This window comes from Patella vulgata, chromosome 1 (genome assembly GCF_932274485.2).
Source record: "Patella vulgata chromosome 1, xgPatVulg1.2, whole genome shotgun sequence".
NCBI lineage: Eukaryota > Metazoa > Mollusca > Gastropoda > Patellidae > Patella > Patella vulgata.
This window is the reverse complement of record NC_065879.2, coordinates 12,249,477-12,267,986: the sequence shown is the minus strand read 5'-3', so window position 1 is coordinate 12,267,986 and position 18,510 is coordinate 12,249,477. Positions and strand designations below refer to the sequence as shown.

General features: G+C 36.1%; 1 protein-coding gene across 2 annotated transcripts; it reads left to right on the top strand.

Moving 5' to 3' along the window:
* Positions 1 to 5,167: 5,167 nt before the first annotated feature.
* On the top strand, positions 5,168 to 17,488 carry LOC126808639 (TNF receptor-associated factor 2). Of its 2 annotated transcripts, none has more exons than XM_050533537.2 (8): positions 5,168 to 5,328; positions 8,005 to 8,196; positions 9,420 to 9,504; positions 10,119 to 10,217; positions 11,788 to 11,946; positions 13,467 to 13,538; positions 14,479 to 14,547; positions 15,721 to 17,488. In XM_050533537.2, exons 2-8 carry the CDS (start codon positions 8,021 to 8,023, stop codon positions 16,744 to 16,746), a joined length of 1,686 nt encoding a protein of 561 aa, XP_050389494.1. In that variant the 5' UTR covers positions 5,168 to 5,328; positions 8,005 to 8,020; the 3' UTR covers positions 16,747 to 17,488. The 2 variants fall into 2 exon arrangements, with proteins under 2 accessions (XP_050389494.1, XP_050389495.1); XM_050533538.2 differs by lacking the exon at positions 5,168 to 5,328 and adding an exon at positions 7,296 to 7,435.
* The last annotated feature ends 1,022 nt before the right edge of the window (positions 17,489 to 18,510 follow it).

The following is an 18,510-nucleotide window of genomic DNA, read 5'->3' as shown; positions in this document are numbered from 1 at the left end:
TTCTCAACCAGTGTGCCGCGAAATTAGAAAATGCGAAAAACCACGTGATCCCAATAGAGTACTCACTGGTGTCTACTAATATGCTGTGTTTTTCTTTATTTAATTTGAGTCATTCTATGTGTCTATGACTTGTCTCTGTCTACGGCTGTATGCCGTCTGACTTACCATGATTTTTTATTTTGCAAAATTTAAATATTTTTCATATATATCTAGCCAGGTGTACTCCAAGGTGTGCCGCTGGCAAACAAAAGTTGAGAACCACTGGGTTAACTCTACTGGTGATCGACTGATTGTGGCTGGTATCCAATTTTCTCTGATTTCGATTTTAAAAAGTTTGCAGTTTACAATCATTTATAATCAAAATTCCGCATTTAGCCCCGTAATAAAATTTTCAGGGACGGAGTGTAGCCCTGGGCACTCGGACCAACTGGTTTCATTGAACCCCATCGCGGGGAGGAATACGTGACATGACGAGAAAACGAAACCAGCTTGATTCACTATTCACTATTTTTCTCATCGGATTGGCGCCATTATATTTTCCAGTGAATACGAAAATGAATTTTATGTCATGTTATATGTTTTTCCAATCGGGGCTGAAAGGCTCATGTCCCTTCTGGGCCGTCTGAAAACAGATAAGCAGTAACTGAAATGAAATGAAATGAAATGGGGTTTAACAACTGTACTAGTTTATCATTAGATTAACTTCCCGTATACCAAAAAGTATCGGAGTTGCGCACAAATTATATCTGAAGAAAACGACGCGGATTAATATTTCAAGATTTTTATACGCCCACATAAAAATGTGGTCGTATATTGCAGTCGCTTCCGTCCGTACGTCCGTCCGTCCGTCGTCCACAATTTCTTGTGAACGCTCATGTGATTGTTTTGAAATTAATATATGCCGTAAAATCAGTGAGATGAAGAACCCTAGGCTATTTAATTTCAATAATTTTCGTACATTTCTTCTGGAGTTATGGACCTTGTTTCACTTTATTGAAACTTGTGAACGCACTAACAACAAATGTTATCGTCCGATTAGTGTACCGATGAAGTCAATTGAATTTCAGCTGTTTGTTAATTACTTGTAAAGTTATCGTCCCTGTTTCACTTCGTGGATCTTGTGAACGTTTTAACGACAAAGGTTCATTCGATCTATATGAAATTTATATGCATTATTTGAATTAGTGAAACGAAAAAGCCTATCGAATTTCAGCAATTTGTATTTTTCGGGATCCAACAGTCCATTTTCACCAAGCCCGGATTAAGCGGGGTACAGGCAGGCAATGGGCAGATTTAACTTTTGCATAATGCCTGTTTAAAGGAGGTAAATCGCTAACATTTGGGACCTAGAAATTGACAAAAGTGGGCCGCAGCGCATATAATACTGTAATATGAATGTATATAAATTGATTTACATTCAATGGTTTCCGTTTTTACTCCAATTTCAAATCAGTTATGTTCGGCGAAATAAGCCAGCAGTCTCAATCGAGTGCAAATTTCTAGCGTCTGGTTATTCCTGTCTACATACGCCGTTTGATTTGGTGCAATGTGTCTAGCCTCGTCCCTCGAGTCTCTTGTTACAACTGGGGCTGAAGCGCATTATGGTACACGATTCGTGTACCAATGTTAAAATGTTTATTTTGTCTTAAATATTGGATATCAAAAGCCCATCTTTTTCCGGTAAGATCAGATTATCAATGTTGATTTAATTTGATAAATAAATCGTGTTTTCAATGTTGAAGATTTTGGATGATATTGAGTTAGAGACTTAGCTACTTTAAGTACCGGGTATATTTAATTGATCACGTGTGTCGTCATTAATGTCAGACTACAAGTTGTACTGGTATGGCAAAAACTAACAATTTTAGAATATGACAAAAAGGGAGGGGGATTGTTTGTTTTTTGCTATTTCATTGAACAAAGTAGGCCTATATATATATATATATATATATATATAGGCCCTATTTTGATCATTTTGGAAGGCCAATTGTGGTATTTATTATATCCCTAGCGCTCAATGGGAAAACAAATCGGCCTAGGTTGAAGTGGAAATTTAATAAAAAATAAAAAGGCACCGGCCAGGTCTAAAATTAATTTCTTCCAAATGATAAATCATGACAGTTTTTCATATTTCATTTCAGACCTATTCTCCAGCCAATCATCTAACAGCGAAAATAAATTTTTCTTTTTTTATTTTTTCATTTATTTATTTATTTATTATTATTTTTTTTAAAACTAGAACTAATTGCGTTTCATTCATAGAGTTCTATATATAACGCTTATTATATGTTTTTATCCAGACTGAACGGGTGTTTGGCTAACCATATAACTGCGACGTCCGATATTGGAGAATTTTAAAGCGGCTATAATTAGAAAGGGGGTTTCCATTGCTACTCGATTATTTAGACTCTTGCACCATCTGCTTTGGATGTCTTGATCACACTGATCAGCAGTGAATTTTCGCTAGGCCACTACAATTACTGATAAGGATGACATCGATGCGACTTAATGAGCCAGAAATATTAACTTTTTTCCTGCAACAAATTAAATTCTAAAGCATTTTTTATGTATTGGAAAAATAAATAAAGGCGTTTGACGTATTTGTAGGTAAAAAGTAGTTCCTATTTAGTTTAAATGGGTATTAAAATGACTAAAAGGCAGCATTCCGCCCGAAGCAGTAATATCTTATGTAAACAATCCACGCGCCATTCAGCCAATGATTGACGCCGAGTGCTGTGATGGCACGTGTGAAGGCAGTCATCTTTGACAGAGATATTACTAGACTCTTAATTTTCTGTGAAACAGATTGTGTCTTGATGTCAGGGGCGGATATGGTTGATGACGCTTGAGTCCAATGAGATTTGTATATGGTGACTACCGGACCTCCCTTCCGAAAAGGGGTCTCTCTTCTAAAAGTTTTCATTTCTGAAAAAGTGCCCTCGACTTTCAAAAGATTTACCCCAAATACTCATGGAAATGCAGCGTCGTTGCCATATTTCCTTTGTCCTAATGCCTACATTTCACCCACTTTTCTCCCCCCCCCCTTTTTACAAACGGATTTAGCGATACTAAAACCCAATCGCGCTTAAGGTACGTGAACCATCTATCCGTCCTCCTTGACTGTTGGCTCTCAAGCTCAGTGGGGTAGGAAACGGGTTAACGCAGTGATTCTCAACCAGTGTGCCGCGAAATTAGATAATGCGAAAAAACACGTGATCCCAATTGAGTACTCACTGGTGTCTACTAATATGCTGTGTTTTTCTTTATTTAGTTTGAGTCATTCTATGTGTCTATGACTAGTCTCTGTCTACGGCTGTATGCCGTCTGACTTACCATGTTTTTTATTTTGCAAAATTTAAATATTTTTCATATATATCTAGCCAGGTGTTCCAAGGTGTGCCGCTGGCAAACAAAAGACGAAAAGTTGAGAACCACTGGGTTAACGCTACTGGTGATCGACTGATTGTGGCTGTATCCAATTTTCTCTGATTTCGATTTTAAAAAGTTTGCTGTTTAAAACCTTCTATAATCAAATTTCCGCATTTAGCCCCGAAAGAAAAGTTTCAGGGTTTCGTTGACCCCTATCACGGGGAAGAATACGTGAAATGAAGAGAAAACAAAACCAGCTTGATTCACTATTCACTATTTTTCTCATCGGATTAGGGCCATTATATTTTCCAGTTGATACGAAAATGAATTTTATGTCATGTTATGTTTTTCCAATCGGGGCTGAAAGGCTCGTGTCCCTTTTTGGCTGTCTGAAAACAGATAAGCAGTAACTGAAATGAAATGAAATGGGGTTTAATGTCCTACTGTTAAGCAGTAACTGTACTTAGTTTATCATTAGATTAACTTCCCGTATACCAAAAAGTATCGGAGTTGCGCACAAATATCTGGGGAAAACGACGCGGGTTAATATTTCAAGATTTGTATACGCCCACATAGAAATGTGGTCGTATATTGCAGTAGCTCCCGTCCGTACGTCTGTATGTCTGTACGTCCGTCCGTCGTCCACAATTTCTTGTGAACGCTCATGCGATTGTTTTGAAATTTTATATATGCTGGTTACATCAGTGAGATGAAGAATCCTATTTAATTTCAATAATTTCCGTAAATTTCTTCTGGAGTTATCGTCCGATTATTGAACCGATGAAGTCAATTGAATTTCAGCTGTTTGTTATTTACTTATAGAGTTATGGTCCCTGTTTCACCTCGTAGATCTTGTGAACGTTTTAACGACAAAGGTACATTCGATCTATATTTGAATTAGTGAAACGAAAAAGCCTGTCAAATTTCAGCAATTTCTGTAAATTATACTAAGATGCCCTTGTTTCAAATTGTATAGGACCTTGTGGACCGCCAAACAACGTAAATTATGACCTGTATGAAATTGTCTTGTAAATGTCGCCCACTACCTACAAAAGAATAAATTGCGACAACCCTAAGTGCTGTGGACAATTTCGTTGCCTGGCAACCTACCTTTTAATTGTATTTCGGGATCCAACAGTCAATTTACACCAAGCCCGGATTGAGCGGGGTGCAGCCAGGCCCCAATGTTAAAGGGGCCTTAAATTATCAATTAATGTCCAATTAATAATTTAGGTAATATAACATTTCATGCACGCCCAAGAAAGACCTGCAATAGACAGATTTAGCTCTTGCATAATGCCTGTTCTAGTTTTAAGTATATATATGTCGTCATTAATGTCAGACCATAAGTTGTACTGGTAGTATGGCAAAAACTAACAATTTTAGAATATGACGTACAAAAAGGGAGAAGGGAATTTTTGTTTTTTTACTATTTCATTGAACAAAATATTATGATCATTTTGGAAGCCCAGTCGTGGAATTCATTATATCCCTAGCGCTCAATGGGAAAACAAATCAGCCTAGGTCGAAGTGGAAATTTAATAAAAATAAAAAGGCACCGGCCAAGTCTAAAATTAATTTCTTCCAAATGATAGGCCTAAATCATGACAGTTTTTCACATGTCATTTCAGGACCTATTCTCCAGCCAATGATCTATTAGTAACTGCGTCGTCCCATATTGGAGAATTTTTAAGCGGCTATAATTAGAAAGGGGGTTTCCATTTCTCACTCGATTATTTAGACTCTTGCACCATCTGCCTATATATAATCCAGCCGCGATAACAGAGACTATCCGAAGCCACGCGTAGAAAATATCTCACTACACTACAAGGATGGTGGATTGTAGAAAAGGGGTTATTTTAGCGTCATTTTTGGTTATTTCATGAAGTGTATTAAACTAGATCTTATTCTTACTAAGAGGTGATAGAATCTTAACGTTTGACAATCAACAGCAACAAGGTAAGTGGAATGGGAAAGCCTTCAAGTCAAGGAACATACTAATATATTATAATTTATAAGCCTGCCCTTCAAGTCAAGGAATATAAATATACAATATACATGTATATTATTATGTTCCTTATATTGTTTACTAAATACGAAAATGTTCAAGAATACGATACTAAAACGTTGGCATTGAATTAGTAGAACTTGTTTTTAGCTACGATTGGGTGCCTTAGTTTCACCTGCGAAACCCAAAGTTATTAATGCGTGTAACATCTTAAAAATAAGTTAATTTTATACTATTATAATAATTATAGGACTTATTAAACATACAGCCCAATTGAAACAACTTTCGTTTCACTGAACAATTTACAATATCAGCAGAAGTGAATTAAGCGTTGTTTTTATCAAAATTGATACAGACATTCATATTGGATGTACTTGGCAGGAATTTATATATAAACAACAATATCGTTGTTTCAAAGAAAAAATGTCAGGTTGGCTTATTGAAAGACCGATCTGATCTCCATCAGGCTTTGCCAGGTGGATCTATACAGTACCATCGACAATCCTATAAAACTACTGGAAAACACCATGTTATACTGTATACCGGAAAACACTAAATACTGGAAAACACCCTAAATACTGGAAAACACCCTAAATACTGGAAAACACCCTAAATACTGGAAAACACTGAAAACACCCTAAATACTGGAAAACACCCTAAATACTGGAAAACACCCTAAACAGGTAACCTGCAGCTTGGTTCTTTGTGTGCGGGTGGTTAGGGTTAGGGTTAGGGTTAGGTTTTTCTGGTGTTTTCCGGTATTCAGTATAATATGTTTTTTTTTGGTGTTTGGTAGTTTTCCGGTGTTTTCCGGTATATAGTATACCCCCAGTACCATCTCCTAGGCTCAATACCACTCTTGTTGTAACTGAATAATATGTCCCAATCTTTATTCTGGTCAACAAATTGTACTATTTTAGAATATTTCAATTAATTGATGATACAAATTTCATCTTAACACACCTTATTTAAAAATTTTGAAAAATTCAACATAATGGTTTGAAACGTCTAACGTAAACCTTTTAGAACCCTCTGGACAAGTAAAATAGGATGTAATGGATAACTTACACAACAGGTAGGACACTTAAACATCTAGTACTTAGATATAGATATTATTTATTTTCTGGAGCTTTCAAGCCAGCAAGAGTGTTATTGTCCCTTTAACTTGAAACATAGAGGGTTGGGGGATGAGGTGTTTTTCGGTGTTTGGTTGTTTTCCGGTGTTTTCCGGTATATAGTATACCCCCAGTACCATCTCTTATCTTGATGAGGTTTCTTATCTAGTAGGGTCATAGGCTACTGTACCGTATCTAGGCCTATTGGATGTATTTGTATTGGTAACGGTAGGGAAGACGGAACCAAATTGAACAAATATTAAATATTCAAGTTCTGTTTATTCCATACTTTTACTACATTGAGATGGCTACAGTTTCCTTTAGGTCTGTATTGTATATGTGTGGGGTTAATATTATTATCTAAATGTAGATAAACCATCAGGAGGTTTTCAACCTTGCTTGAATCAATCCCCAGGACAGGGAACATTTAGTTCACTTCTGAAAGGGGTAAGGTGTGACATGTACAATGTAAGGGGAGATCATCCAGAAAATGGAAAAATTATTGGGCATTTCCAAAATTGTTGGCCAGTTGGGTTCAACAATACATGTACATGTACTGCATTCCTGGATTTAAAAATAGACTTTCCTGGAAGTGGACCACTCATTTTTTCCAACTTATTTCATTGTCATGGTATCAAGATCGTTTTTGTTATTTGATATAATCATATTACAAATTTCAAACTCAAGGGGGTTAATCGACTGGTAAAAATAGTGCAAATGGGAAAACCCAGTTATTTCTAGAACCTAGTTATTATTGGAAAATAAATTCCCATTTTGTCTATACTTATAGTATACTTAGGTGGTTCTTTGTACACGTATACAACACCCTGCAAATTGTTGTGTATTATGGGTTATTTCCACAAACTTTGACAGACATATCTTAGTTAGATATGGAATTGGATTTTATTGACAAACATATAAACTTGAGGATAAATAACATATGGTAATTTCTGTGGTAACATGCAATTTTGCATTTGAAATTTGTTATCTGAGTGTGTGCACAATTTATTGTATTTTGATACTTTGTTTGGTTCTCAGGATCCATTCACTTGATATCGAGAGTACTTGTTTCATTTATTACTTAAAATTTCAATTTGATTAAAATACAGATCTATATTTCGTTTCGTTTTTTTTATACTTCCGATGGCCAACACTACAAGAAGATCCGACCGATTGTAGTGAAAGGTCGGGTCATAGCTTATACGAGCAGCTTTTGACCCTATGACGTCATACATTACATTAACCAATCAGCGTTGATATTTCTAGTGGGTTACCCACAGTTCCGTGCAATTCACGCCAAAAACTTGCCGTAACAGTCTGACTAATATCCTTCATATCAACCAAGACGGTGGTAATATAACAACTCTTCCAGATCCTAGTGTAGTAAAGACAAGTAAAAATAAAATTTTGAACTATAAAAAAAAAAACGAACAAAATAGGATCTGTGTTTTAATCAGATTGTTAAAAGTAGGACGTTAAACTAAACCCCATTTCATTTCTTTTATTTTACAGAAATAGAAAAAGCAAGATGGCAGCAAGTAAAGCGCCACAGCCATCACCAGAAGGATATAATTTAGAAATATTTATTAATAAAAAGCCAGATGAGAAGTTTTTATGTAACAAATGTGAATTGATATTACGTGAACCAGTACAGAGTCCATGCGGACATAGATATTGTCAGTCATGTTTTAAGGCTATTTGTGGGTAAGTTCAAACTATCATATAAGAACAGTTTGGTCATTTAATGATTTAATTTAAAAATGGAGAAGTGAGACCATACCTGAATGACCAGTATGGTGGTTACGATCAATGCACATGTCTTGTCAAAACTACAAACAGTGATAACTTGGCTCAAAATAAAGTAATTTGAATGAAATTTTCAATATATTCATTTTGCATTATCTATTTTTGAAATAGTATACCGAGAACGGCCAGCTCTTGATCTAAATCTTACATAATGCCCCTTTAGTATTTAATTATCAAAGCTGTTTATCATAATTTCTATTTTTTCACATGAATAAATCCACGCTATTAAAATTTAATAAAGAAAATAAAATTCAGATCAGTGTATCGACAGTAAATAATCACACCTTCTGCAATCGGTACAAAATAAGGGCCATAAAAACATATTAGCAAAGTATATAGGTGGTGCTGGCTTGTTTTGTCTATAGTAGTATTGATCGCCTTCATCGAATAGTCCTAGGGGACAAATTTCATGGGAACGAATTGGTGGGGTACGAATTGTCCCATATCCCCCTTCATACATGTACAATGTATTGCCTGCAGGTGTTTTTTGATATAACTGAATTAGAAAAAAACAAATATTCCTTTTTTTTAAAAATAAAATAAAAGTAGATTAAAAATATGGATATGCCAAATATTGATTTGAAAAAGTATTGTGGAATAACCATATGGCATTGTATTGTAGTCTTAGTAATACCAAAAATAAAGGTGGTTTAATTTTTCAGACTCTTGTTTCAATTTGTCAACGGGAATACCCGATTTATTTATCAGATTGACACACACATGTAGTTGACGACGACACAGTTATCGCACACTTCAAAGTGTTTGCTTGTCTTTATCTGGTTTGTGCAGAAAAGTAGGATGTTAAACCCCAGTTCATTTCCTTGGGCACTTGAGTAGCGTGACAAGGAGTGTGGTCGCCAGTCCTATGTTGTGGGCTTTCTGTGGATCCTCCAGTTTCATCCCACAACTAAAGACTCCTACATACAATTAAACTAAAGAAATGAAATCTTACCATATGTTAGTCCCAAAATGACCTATTTTGTGTTGTGTTTACTTTTAACCCCATTTTTCTCCTTCTATTATCATGGTTTAAATTTCTCACTTTAATTAGTTGGAGTGGAGTTACCCCCCCCCCCTCCCCTTACTCTCTCGCATAGCATGATTTCTCAATCTAATTTTAGACATACAGATAGCCAGATAACATGTCAAGCTTGTGTGAAGGAAGATACTGTTGATCTTGATATCAGTTATCTTCATAAAGACAAGGTATGTACAGTATTATTCATTTAAAACAGTAGTTTGATAGCAGGGCTGTTAATTCAAAAGTTTGCCAGTAGGCATAGACCTGTTTAGCAAGATATTTTTTTTCTATTTAAGCTACGTTTCAACAATGATTCTCTTGTCGTTATCAAGCACAATACCTTACAGACGTTCGTTTGTTCGTTCTTGGTGTTTAACGTCTGCTTCCACATAAGTGATATCGCAGACAAGACATAGGAGAGCTGAAGCTGATTCCTGTTTTTTAGAATATGATTTTGCAATCTTTCCATTTGGCCTTAGGCCATGGATTTGGTTTAGTGGGAAGTTCTTCCCTTTATTTAATATAAAACATATCATTTGGTAGATGATCTCGTCTGCTTCTGGATTGGTAGATGTCATCGTTTGGGGTTAGTGGTACAGACAGAAGAAACAAAATATATATATACTATGTACAATCCAAACATGTTTCCATTACCTACAAAAGAATAAAATATGCAACAACCCTTGTCGACTCCCCAGAAGATTTAGCTGCATGTGGATGTTTCATTGTCTGGCAACCTATCTTTTTTCTATAGCCCGTTTGTGAAATCTTTATTTACCAGTATGTTATATGTTTGTAGATGTATCCTGATATGGCTATAAAAAGAGAAATGGGAAAGATTCAGTGTAAATGTGTAAATCAAGGCTGTAGCTGGACAGGTGTCTTTAAAAATTACATGGTAAATTCTATTTCCTTCATCAATTTTGAATAAATATTTTAATGAAATGTTCCTTTCTTTACTTTTATTGATTGGGTATCTTAATGTTGTCATTTCCAAATGAAATACAAGCAGCCATTGCAAACATGTTTTACTTTACACAACAAACAACAAATGCACATGTAATATTATTAACTAAATTGGAAAATATTGCCTCCATCTTGACATTCCAATATAAAAGAAAAGAAATGAAATGAAATGAAATGAAATGAGGTTTAACGTCCTACTGTTCTTCTCCGACTGGGCTAATGGAGACAGGCAAAATTTCCCTCATACTGTATGGCGTATGTCCATCTTCATTAGCCCAGTCGGAGCAGAACAGTAGGATGTTAAACAAAAGCCATTTCATTTAATTTCTTTAGGAAGACCCATTAAACATTTTGTTTCCTTAAAGGACAATATTGGTGTCAGTCATTATCACATATGCGACAGAACTGGTTTAATATGTTCCAAATATAATTTTAACACACAGATCATTGTTATGACAGATGCGCAATGCAGGTTTCAACAATCGGAAGTGACAAACGCAAAAGGAAAACACAAGTTATCCTTCTATATAACTGACTGAAGTGACTGGAGATAACAGATACACGGGCGAATTTCTGCTCACTAATAATTCCTTCGAAGACCAAAAGTTGTTGTGTGAGACTGTGGGAGGATATCTGACTTGGCTGTCACTAGATAAGAGAACACAAAAGAAAAATAGAAAAAGTCTGTGCATTACCATGTTTTTATTAAGTATAGAATGAATAAAACAAGGGAATGTACGGACTATTTCTATTTTTCTCATGTTCTCTTATCTAATGACATTCAATTACTTTTTTGAATTGTCAGATATCCTCTTACAGTCTCATATAACAACTTTTGGTTTTAGAAAAAATTATTAGTGAGCAGAAATTCGCCCGTGTAACTGTTATCGCTCGTCACTTAAATCAGTTATATAGAGGGATTACTCGTGTTTTCCATTTGCATTCGTCACTTCCAATTGTTGAAACCTTCATTACGCATCTATCGTTGCAATTATCTCTGTGTTAAAATTATATTTGGAACATGTTTAACCAGTTCTATCACATATGTAGTAATGACTGGCACCAATATTGTCCTTTAATTATAAACAAAAAGAACTTGGCTGCCCTTCTCCAATTCATTCAGTTCCCGACTGATATGGATTAAAATTTTAAACTACACATCTATTTATTGATCGAGAGGGGGGGAGTGGCCGAATGGTTAACATGTGCGTGCTGTATCATAAAGCCTGTCATTGAGTCAACTGGCGTGGTTTCGAATCCCCGGTTGTACGTGACAAGGAGTAGGGTCGCCTGTCCAACCTCGTGGGTTTTCTACGGGTCCTCCGGTTTCCTCCCACTGCTAAAGACCCCTATGCGCAAGCGAATTATTGAAATAAAATTAAACCATATGTTAGTCCCGAAATGACCTAGTTTGTGTCGAGTGGACATTAAACCCCATTTCTCTCTCTCTCTCTATTGATCAAGATCCTGAAGAATTAATTTATTATTATTATCTTTTATAGACACATGAAATAGATTGTGAATTCCGTGGAATTACATGCAAGGCATGTGGTAAAAATATACCCGAATCCAAGATGGAAGACCATCTGAAGACAAGTTGTCCAAAACGTAAAGTTCGATGTGAAAATTGTAATGCTGAAATTTTGTTTTCGGATATTAAGGTAAGATTATTTTCTTGGAATTATTACTCTCATCATTGATTAGTATGGGCCAAAGCCAAGTCTGAACATGAGGCACCTCATTCTGCACACAGAGATCCATTACTTCATTACTACATGATCACACAATATAAATATTACATGACTTCCTCACTTAAACCCTATGAATATTATATGACTTCCGATGGCCGAATGGTTAGCACTTGCGCTCTGTATCATATGATCTGTCTTTGAGTCAACTGGCGGGGTTTTGATTCCACGGTTGTACGTGACAAGAGGTAGGGTCGCCTGTCCAACATCGTGGGTTTTCTCTGGGTCCTCCAGTTTCCTCCCACTGCTAAAGACCCCTATGCGCAAGCAAATTATTGAAATAAAACAAAACAATATGTTAGTCCCGAAATGACCTAGTTTGTGTCGAGTGCAGTTAAACTCCATTTCTCTCTCTCTCTCTCTCTCTCTCTCTCTCTCTCTCTCTCTTTCTCTCTCTCATTCCTTGAGAATAGATCTCTGCCCTAAATGGCCGGCATAAATATCCAAAAATTAGTATACTGTTTTGTAATGTGTTTCTACACCGTTTAACATCGGTCATGCATGTACACGCAAAGACTAAATAAACTTTTTCAATAATTAAATGTAAGTAGAATAAATACTAAACAAAATTCTCAAAGTATATTCAGTGTTTTTTCGACTAAAATTGTCGATTTAGGACCTAAAATGTTGGTCAACTACAATTTTTTTACTACATGTAGTTTAACACAAGGTACAGTTTTATGGATACACAATTACTGAGTTTCATACTAAGCGACGTTTCGATGAGGATACCTGTACCATTTGCTTGATAAAGACGAGAGTGTCCTCGTCGAAACGTCGCTTAGTATTAAACTCAGTAATTGTAGTGTATCCATAAAATTGTACTTTGTGTTAATATGTTCAATTACTAAATGCCAATCAAAGTAGATACATGTAGCTTAGTGTTTGTTCTCAAGTGGAGCTAACTGTAGACAGACAGCCTAAGTTTAGTATGGAGGCACCTGTCACAGACTTGGACACAATTTATAACACAATGTATTATATGTACATGTAATAATTGGTGCTTGAGTCTGACAATGTCTATGACAGGTTCCTTATGTTCAGACTCGACTAAAGCATATGCAGGACATGAGCCAGAGTATTTACAATATATTTGGAATGCATGCCAGAGGGCCTAGGAAGGAAAAGTGTCTATTCGTTCAGTCAGAAGGTACACAAACATGCGATTCACGAGAGGACCTAGCAAGGAAATGTGTCTATTCAGTTAGAAATCAATGGTCTATAGAGTTGATTATATGCTTGTCATGTTAATAAATGTCTAAATAATAGTTTATAATTTATATAAGTTTTGAATCCAAAATAAAGACTGTCAATAAACATATTTAGCTCTTACATAATGTATCTGTAAATAACAGAAACATACAAATAAAGCCAAGAGTGAAAACTCTATTTTTAGTAATTTCAGGATTTTGTAAATTTTAATATTTTTACAGGAGCATAAAAAGACTTGTCCTAAAGTCAGCATAACGTGTGAGGCCTGTAATAAAAAATTGCTGAGAGAACAGGTAATTAATGTAAATCTTTATCAAACTATTGCTCAGTGATCAAGTAGCTGGCTCACTAAGGGGGAGGCCTCGGGTTTGATCCCAGTGTTGGTCAAGAAAATTAAAGTTCCCCAGGATTTCCCAGCGTATTTTCACCTTGTCAGTGTTGTAGGATAGCGGACCTGGTCATAAAAAGTATGGGAGCCACGGTGGCTAAGCAAGTAAGACGTTGGCTCGCTAACCTGGAGGTCCCGTGTTCAATCCCTGCATTGGCTGAGGAAGTTCATCGGGATTTTCTGGTATGGTTCCCCCTTGTCAGTGATGCAGGACAGAAGGCCTGGCAAGGGATAACATATAGTCATTCGGATGGGAGGAAAAACCGAAGTCCCATGGCATGTACACATTGGAATGCATGTAAAAGATCCTTTGACAGTTGGAATTCGATATAAGAGTAGGCTGTAGCGCTGCTGTTCAGGTTAAATTTCCCTCATAGCACACTGTATATGTCATGATAAGCGCAACTAAACTCAGACAGACTCCCAAATTGAATGTTGATCTTGTTGCCAATTGAATTTTGAGGCACTAATAGTTGACATTTAAGGTACTTTGTCTGATAAAATTGATTCGCAACTTTATAGATTCCCAAGAAAAGTTTCGCTAGTCAATTTTTTCATTGACTCGCAGTGATGTCGGAAAAGGATCGCAAACTGTGATACGAACCTGGTTCCTTTGTTCCCTGCATGGCATATACTCTTCTACATTTAGCCTAGTCGAGATGCATAACGAGTGGTGTGTCTGTCATAGACAGATTTGTGAGATTTAATGAATTGTCATTATGACGGCTAATAAACGACAAAAATTATTTTCAGGAGATACATATGGCTTGTTTTAGGGAAGGTCAGGCTGAGTTTCGCTTATTAAGCAGTACAATATATATAATTTTATGTATTTTTTATTACAGCTTGTGAAACATACAAATGATGAATGTTCTAAAAGAATTGCACCATGTCCTGCAGGATGCTCAGATCTGGTAGGTTTCCATTATGATAATGATTAAATACATGGTTGATGACTCTCATTTTGGCCATATTTAACTGTCTTAATGACTGGCTTGGAAATTTACCAATTTTGGCCTTAAGAAGCATTATGTAAGAATTAGAAAAAGAGCACACAGTGACAGTTTTCGCTATAATAGTTTAAAAATAGATAATGAAAAAAGGAATATATTGAAAATTATGTCAAATTACTTTATTCTGAGCAAAGTTTTCAGTGTTTTTGCTTTGATAAGAATAGTGTAGTCTCAGTTTTAATTGCTACCATTGTTACGATAATAAACAAAGTCTGAATTGTCCAGTTTAAAATGGGGGTTGGATGTATGAATGGTTAGCACAAGTGCTGTATCATATGGTCTGTCATTAAGTCAACTGGCGGGGTTTCGATTATCCGGTTGTACGTGACAAGGAGAAGGGTCGCCTGTCCAACCTCATGGGTTTTCTCCAGGTCCTCCTGTTTCCTCCCACTGCTAAAGACCCCTACGCGCAATCGAATTATTGAAATAAAATTGAACCATGTGTTAGTCCCGAAATGACCTAGTTTGTGTCGAGTGGATGGGTTAAACCCCATCTCTCTCTCTCTCTCTCCATTTTAAAATTAAATCATGACCATCTGATGGTCTAGAGAGTTGATTATGGGCTTGTCATGTGAATAAATGTCTAAATAATAATTTAGATAACATTTCAGTCCAAAGAAAAAAACTTACAATAGGCAGATTTAGCTCTTACATATAATTGCATATTTAATTAAGGTTTATTATATTGGACTCTCACGGCAAGTTTTTCTGTCATGTATTCTCTTTATATTTGTAGATGGGGGGGGGGAGGGGAATGTTTTAACACTTGTCCTTTAGATCATAAGGTCTGCCATTGAGTCATGTGGCACAGTTTAGATTGCCAGCTTTTACTTGACAATGTGTAGGGTTGCCTGTCCAACATCGTGGGTTTTCTCTGGGTCCTCTGGTTTCCTCCCACTGCCAAAGACTCCTACCCACAAGCAAATTATTGAAATAAAATTGAACCATGCTTTAGTCACAAAATGACCCAGTATGTGACGAGTGGATGTTAAACCCCATTTCTTTCTCTCTCTTTTTATTTGTAAACATTATCTCCCTTGGCTTAAGTAAATTATGGTTTTATTATTTTAACAGATTCGATATGATCAGCTTCAGACCCATATCCAGAAAAATGTTCCATTACATTTAAAATATACGCTGGAAGCAACACAACAACTGGCTAGGAAAATAGATGAAAGAATTAGCGCATTAGCCGCACCTGCAAGTACAAGCTTAAATAATGAAATAGCTCGGCTGTCTGAGAGGATAGCAGTCATAGAAAGAGGTGGAGCTAACACTAATGGAGCAGCTGCTGCTTCTGGAGGCTCATTTCTTGGAGATGATATTGGTGCAGCTTCCCGGATAGCTGCAACAGAATTACGAGTAAATGCATTTGAACCAATCATGGGTGTTCTACATAAAGAAATTGAGAAATGCAACAGCACTATAGAAATTGTTGAGAATAAAATGTCGCAAGAAAGTCAACATCGAGACCAGTATTTACGGAAAGTTGATGAACTTGATTTGAGGATGAGAAATATGGAAAAAGCCCAGGAGGTCAAAGACAGACTTTCAGCGCAGAATGATTTACGTTTTCAATCCATGGAGTTCGCTCGATACGATGGTGTATTAATTTGGAAGATCAGTGATTTCAAACAGAAACGTCAAGATGCCCTAACTGGTAAAGTCACCAGCACCTATTCCCCAACATTCTACACGGGGCATGTCGGATACAAGATGTGCGCACGACTCTACCCGAATGGTGACGGTATGGGAAAGGGAACGCATATTTCATTATTCTTTGTATTGATGCGTGGTAACTATGACAACTTATTGTCCTGGCCATTTAAGGAAAAGGTAACTCTGATGATGATTGATCAGAATTTTAAGGAACACATTGTCGACACATTTCGACCAGATCCACAAAGTTCCTCGTTTCGAAAACCACAATCAGAAATGAACATTGCTAGTGGCTGTCCACTGTTTTTACCGTTGTCAAGGCTACAGGATCCCCAGTATGCCTATGTGAAGGATGATGTAATGTTTGTTAAAATAAGTGTGGAACAAGAAACTGATAGCCGATTGGATTTAAAGACAAATAACTTTGTTTCTCCTCCATAGACTGTAAAACACACCCATGTCACCACCAGCCCTGCGTCCCACCCCCACCCCAACAAATTTAAAACAACCAATACCAGAAAGTATATTGCAGTGTAGGGATTTCAAATTTTTTCTTGTCAGACATTTTTACTGAAGAATAGAGGGGCATAACTCTTATCGTTATTTAAGCAGGTGGTTTCAGACCGACAAAGGAGAAGTAATGACTTCTGTTCGGGATTGGATTGTTGAATTGTCTGTCAAAGGATTAAGTCAGCCAAGGCAGATTAACTAGTTAAACAAGGTAGTCGTATAGGCGCTATAACACGATAAATACGTTGATCACTTAATTACCAAATCAATCCAGCCTATGATCAACGATAATCGGGTTGAGTGGTAGATATACGCTGGTCGGACAATGTAGGAGGTTTGGGAAATAGCGTGGGACATGTCCGGAATATACGGGTGAAATCCCATCACTTGTATATTATCTACTGAAGTACTCAACATGAAGTGAAAAAAAAATTATTTTCCCCTATATATAGTGTGAAAAACACATGTACAATATCATATAGTCTATTGTCCAGTGAATTATATAGCATGAAAAATGAGTGGTATTGATTTTACTTTTAACCAAGAATAACTGTTAATATTTTTGTAAGATACATTAAAGGACAATATTAGTGTCAGTCATAATTACATATGTGATAGAACTGGTTAAATACATTCCAAATATAATTTTAACACTGAGATCATTGCTACAGGAGATGTGTAACAAGCACGTGAAGAAACGGGAAGTGACACCAAACATGACAAACACGAGTTATCCTTCTATGTATCTGACTGATGTAACGAGCGATAACAGACAAACGACTGAATTTCATTTCACTGATAATTCCGTTGAAGTTGAAAAGTTATTATATGGGACGGTGAGAGGGTATCTTACAATTCAAAAATAGAATTGGCTGTCACTAGATAAGGGAAAACGAGAAAAATAGAAAAATCCTGTGCATTCCCCCGTTTTTATTCATTCTGTTCTTAATAAAAACATAGTAATGCACGGACTTTTTCTCATTTGTTCGTTATCTTTTATCTAATGACAGCCAATTCTTTTTTTGAATTGTCAGATGTTCTCTCACCGTCTCATATAATAGCTTTTCATCTTCAACTGAATTATCAGTGAAATGAAATTCGATCGCGTGTCTGTTATCGCTTGTTGCTTCAATCAGTTATATAGTAAGATAACTCGTGTTTGTCATATTTGTCGTCACTTCCCGTTTCTTCACATGCTTGTTACATATCTCCCGTAGCAATGATCTCTGTGTCAAAGTTATATTTGGGATGTATTTAACCAGTTCTATCACATATTTTATAATGACTGACACCAATATTGTCCTTTAAGTAACTGTATATAATATGATATGTTCAGATAAAAATAAATATGGCCTTCAAATTAATGTAAATTATGGAATATTGTATGCTTTTCACATTAATGTATATAGTTGAATATATTCAAATAGATATACATGGTACACATTGAAATAAAAATGTGGGGGTGGGTGGCTGAATGGTCGAACGTGTGAGCTTTAGATCAGAAGGTCTGTCATTGAGTCAATTGTTGTGGTTTCTGTACATGCAAGCGAATTGTTGTAATTTAATTTTTTTTAGTTCAGAAATGATCTAGTTTGTGTGGAGTGGAGGTTAAACCATTTCTCCCTCTTTCAAATAAATATATACATGTATATATTATTGTACATTTAAGTAAATATATGTTATATACATTAAAAT

Bases quoted from the DNA above. Each gene is read 5' to 3' on its own strand.
- LOC126808639 (XM_050533537.2), top strand. From the start codon at position 8,021: ATGGCAGCAAGTAAAGCGCCACAGCCATCACCAGAAGGATATAATTTA. The intron at 8,197-9,419 runs GTAAGTTCAAAC...ATCTAATTTTAG, and splicing joins TGTTTTAAGGCTATTTGTGG to ACATACAGATAGCCAGATAA. The intron at 13,539-14,478 runs GTAATTAATGTA...TTTTTATTACAG, and splicing joins AAAAATTGCTGAGAGAACAG to CTTGTGAAACATACAAATGA.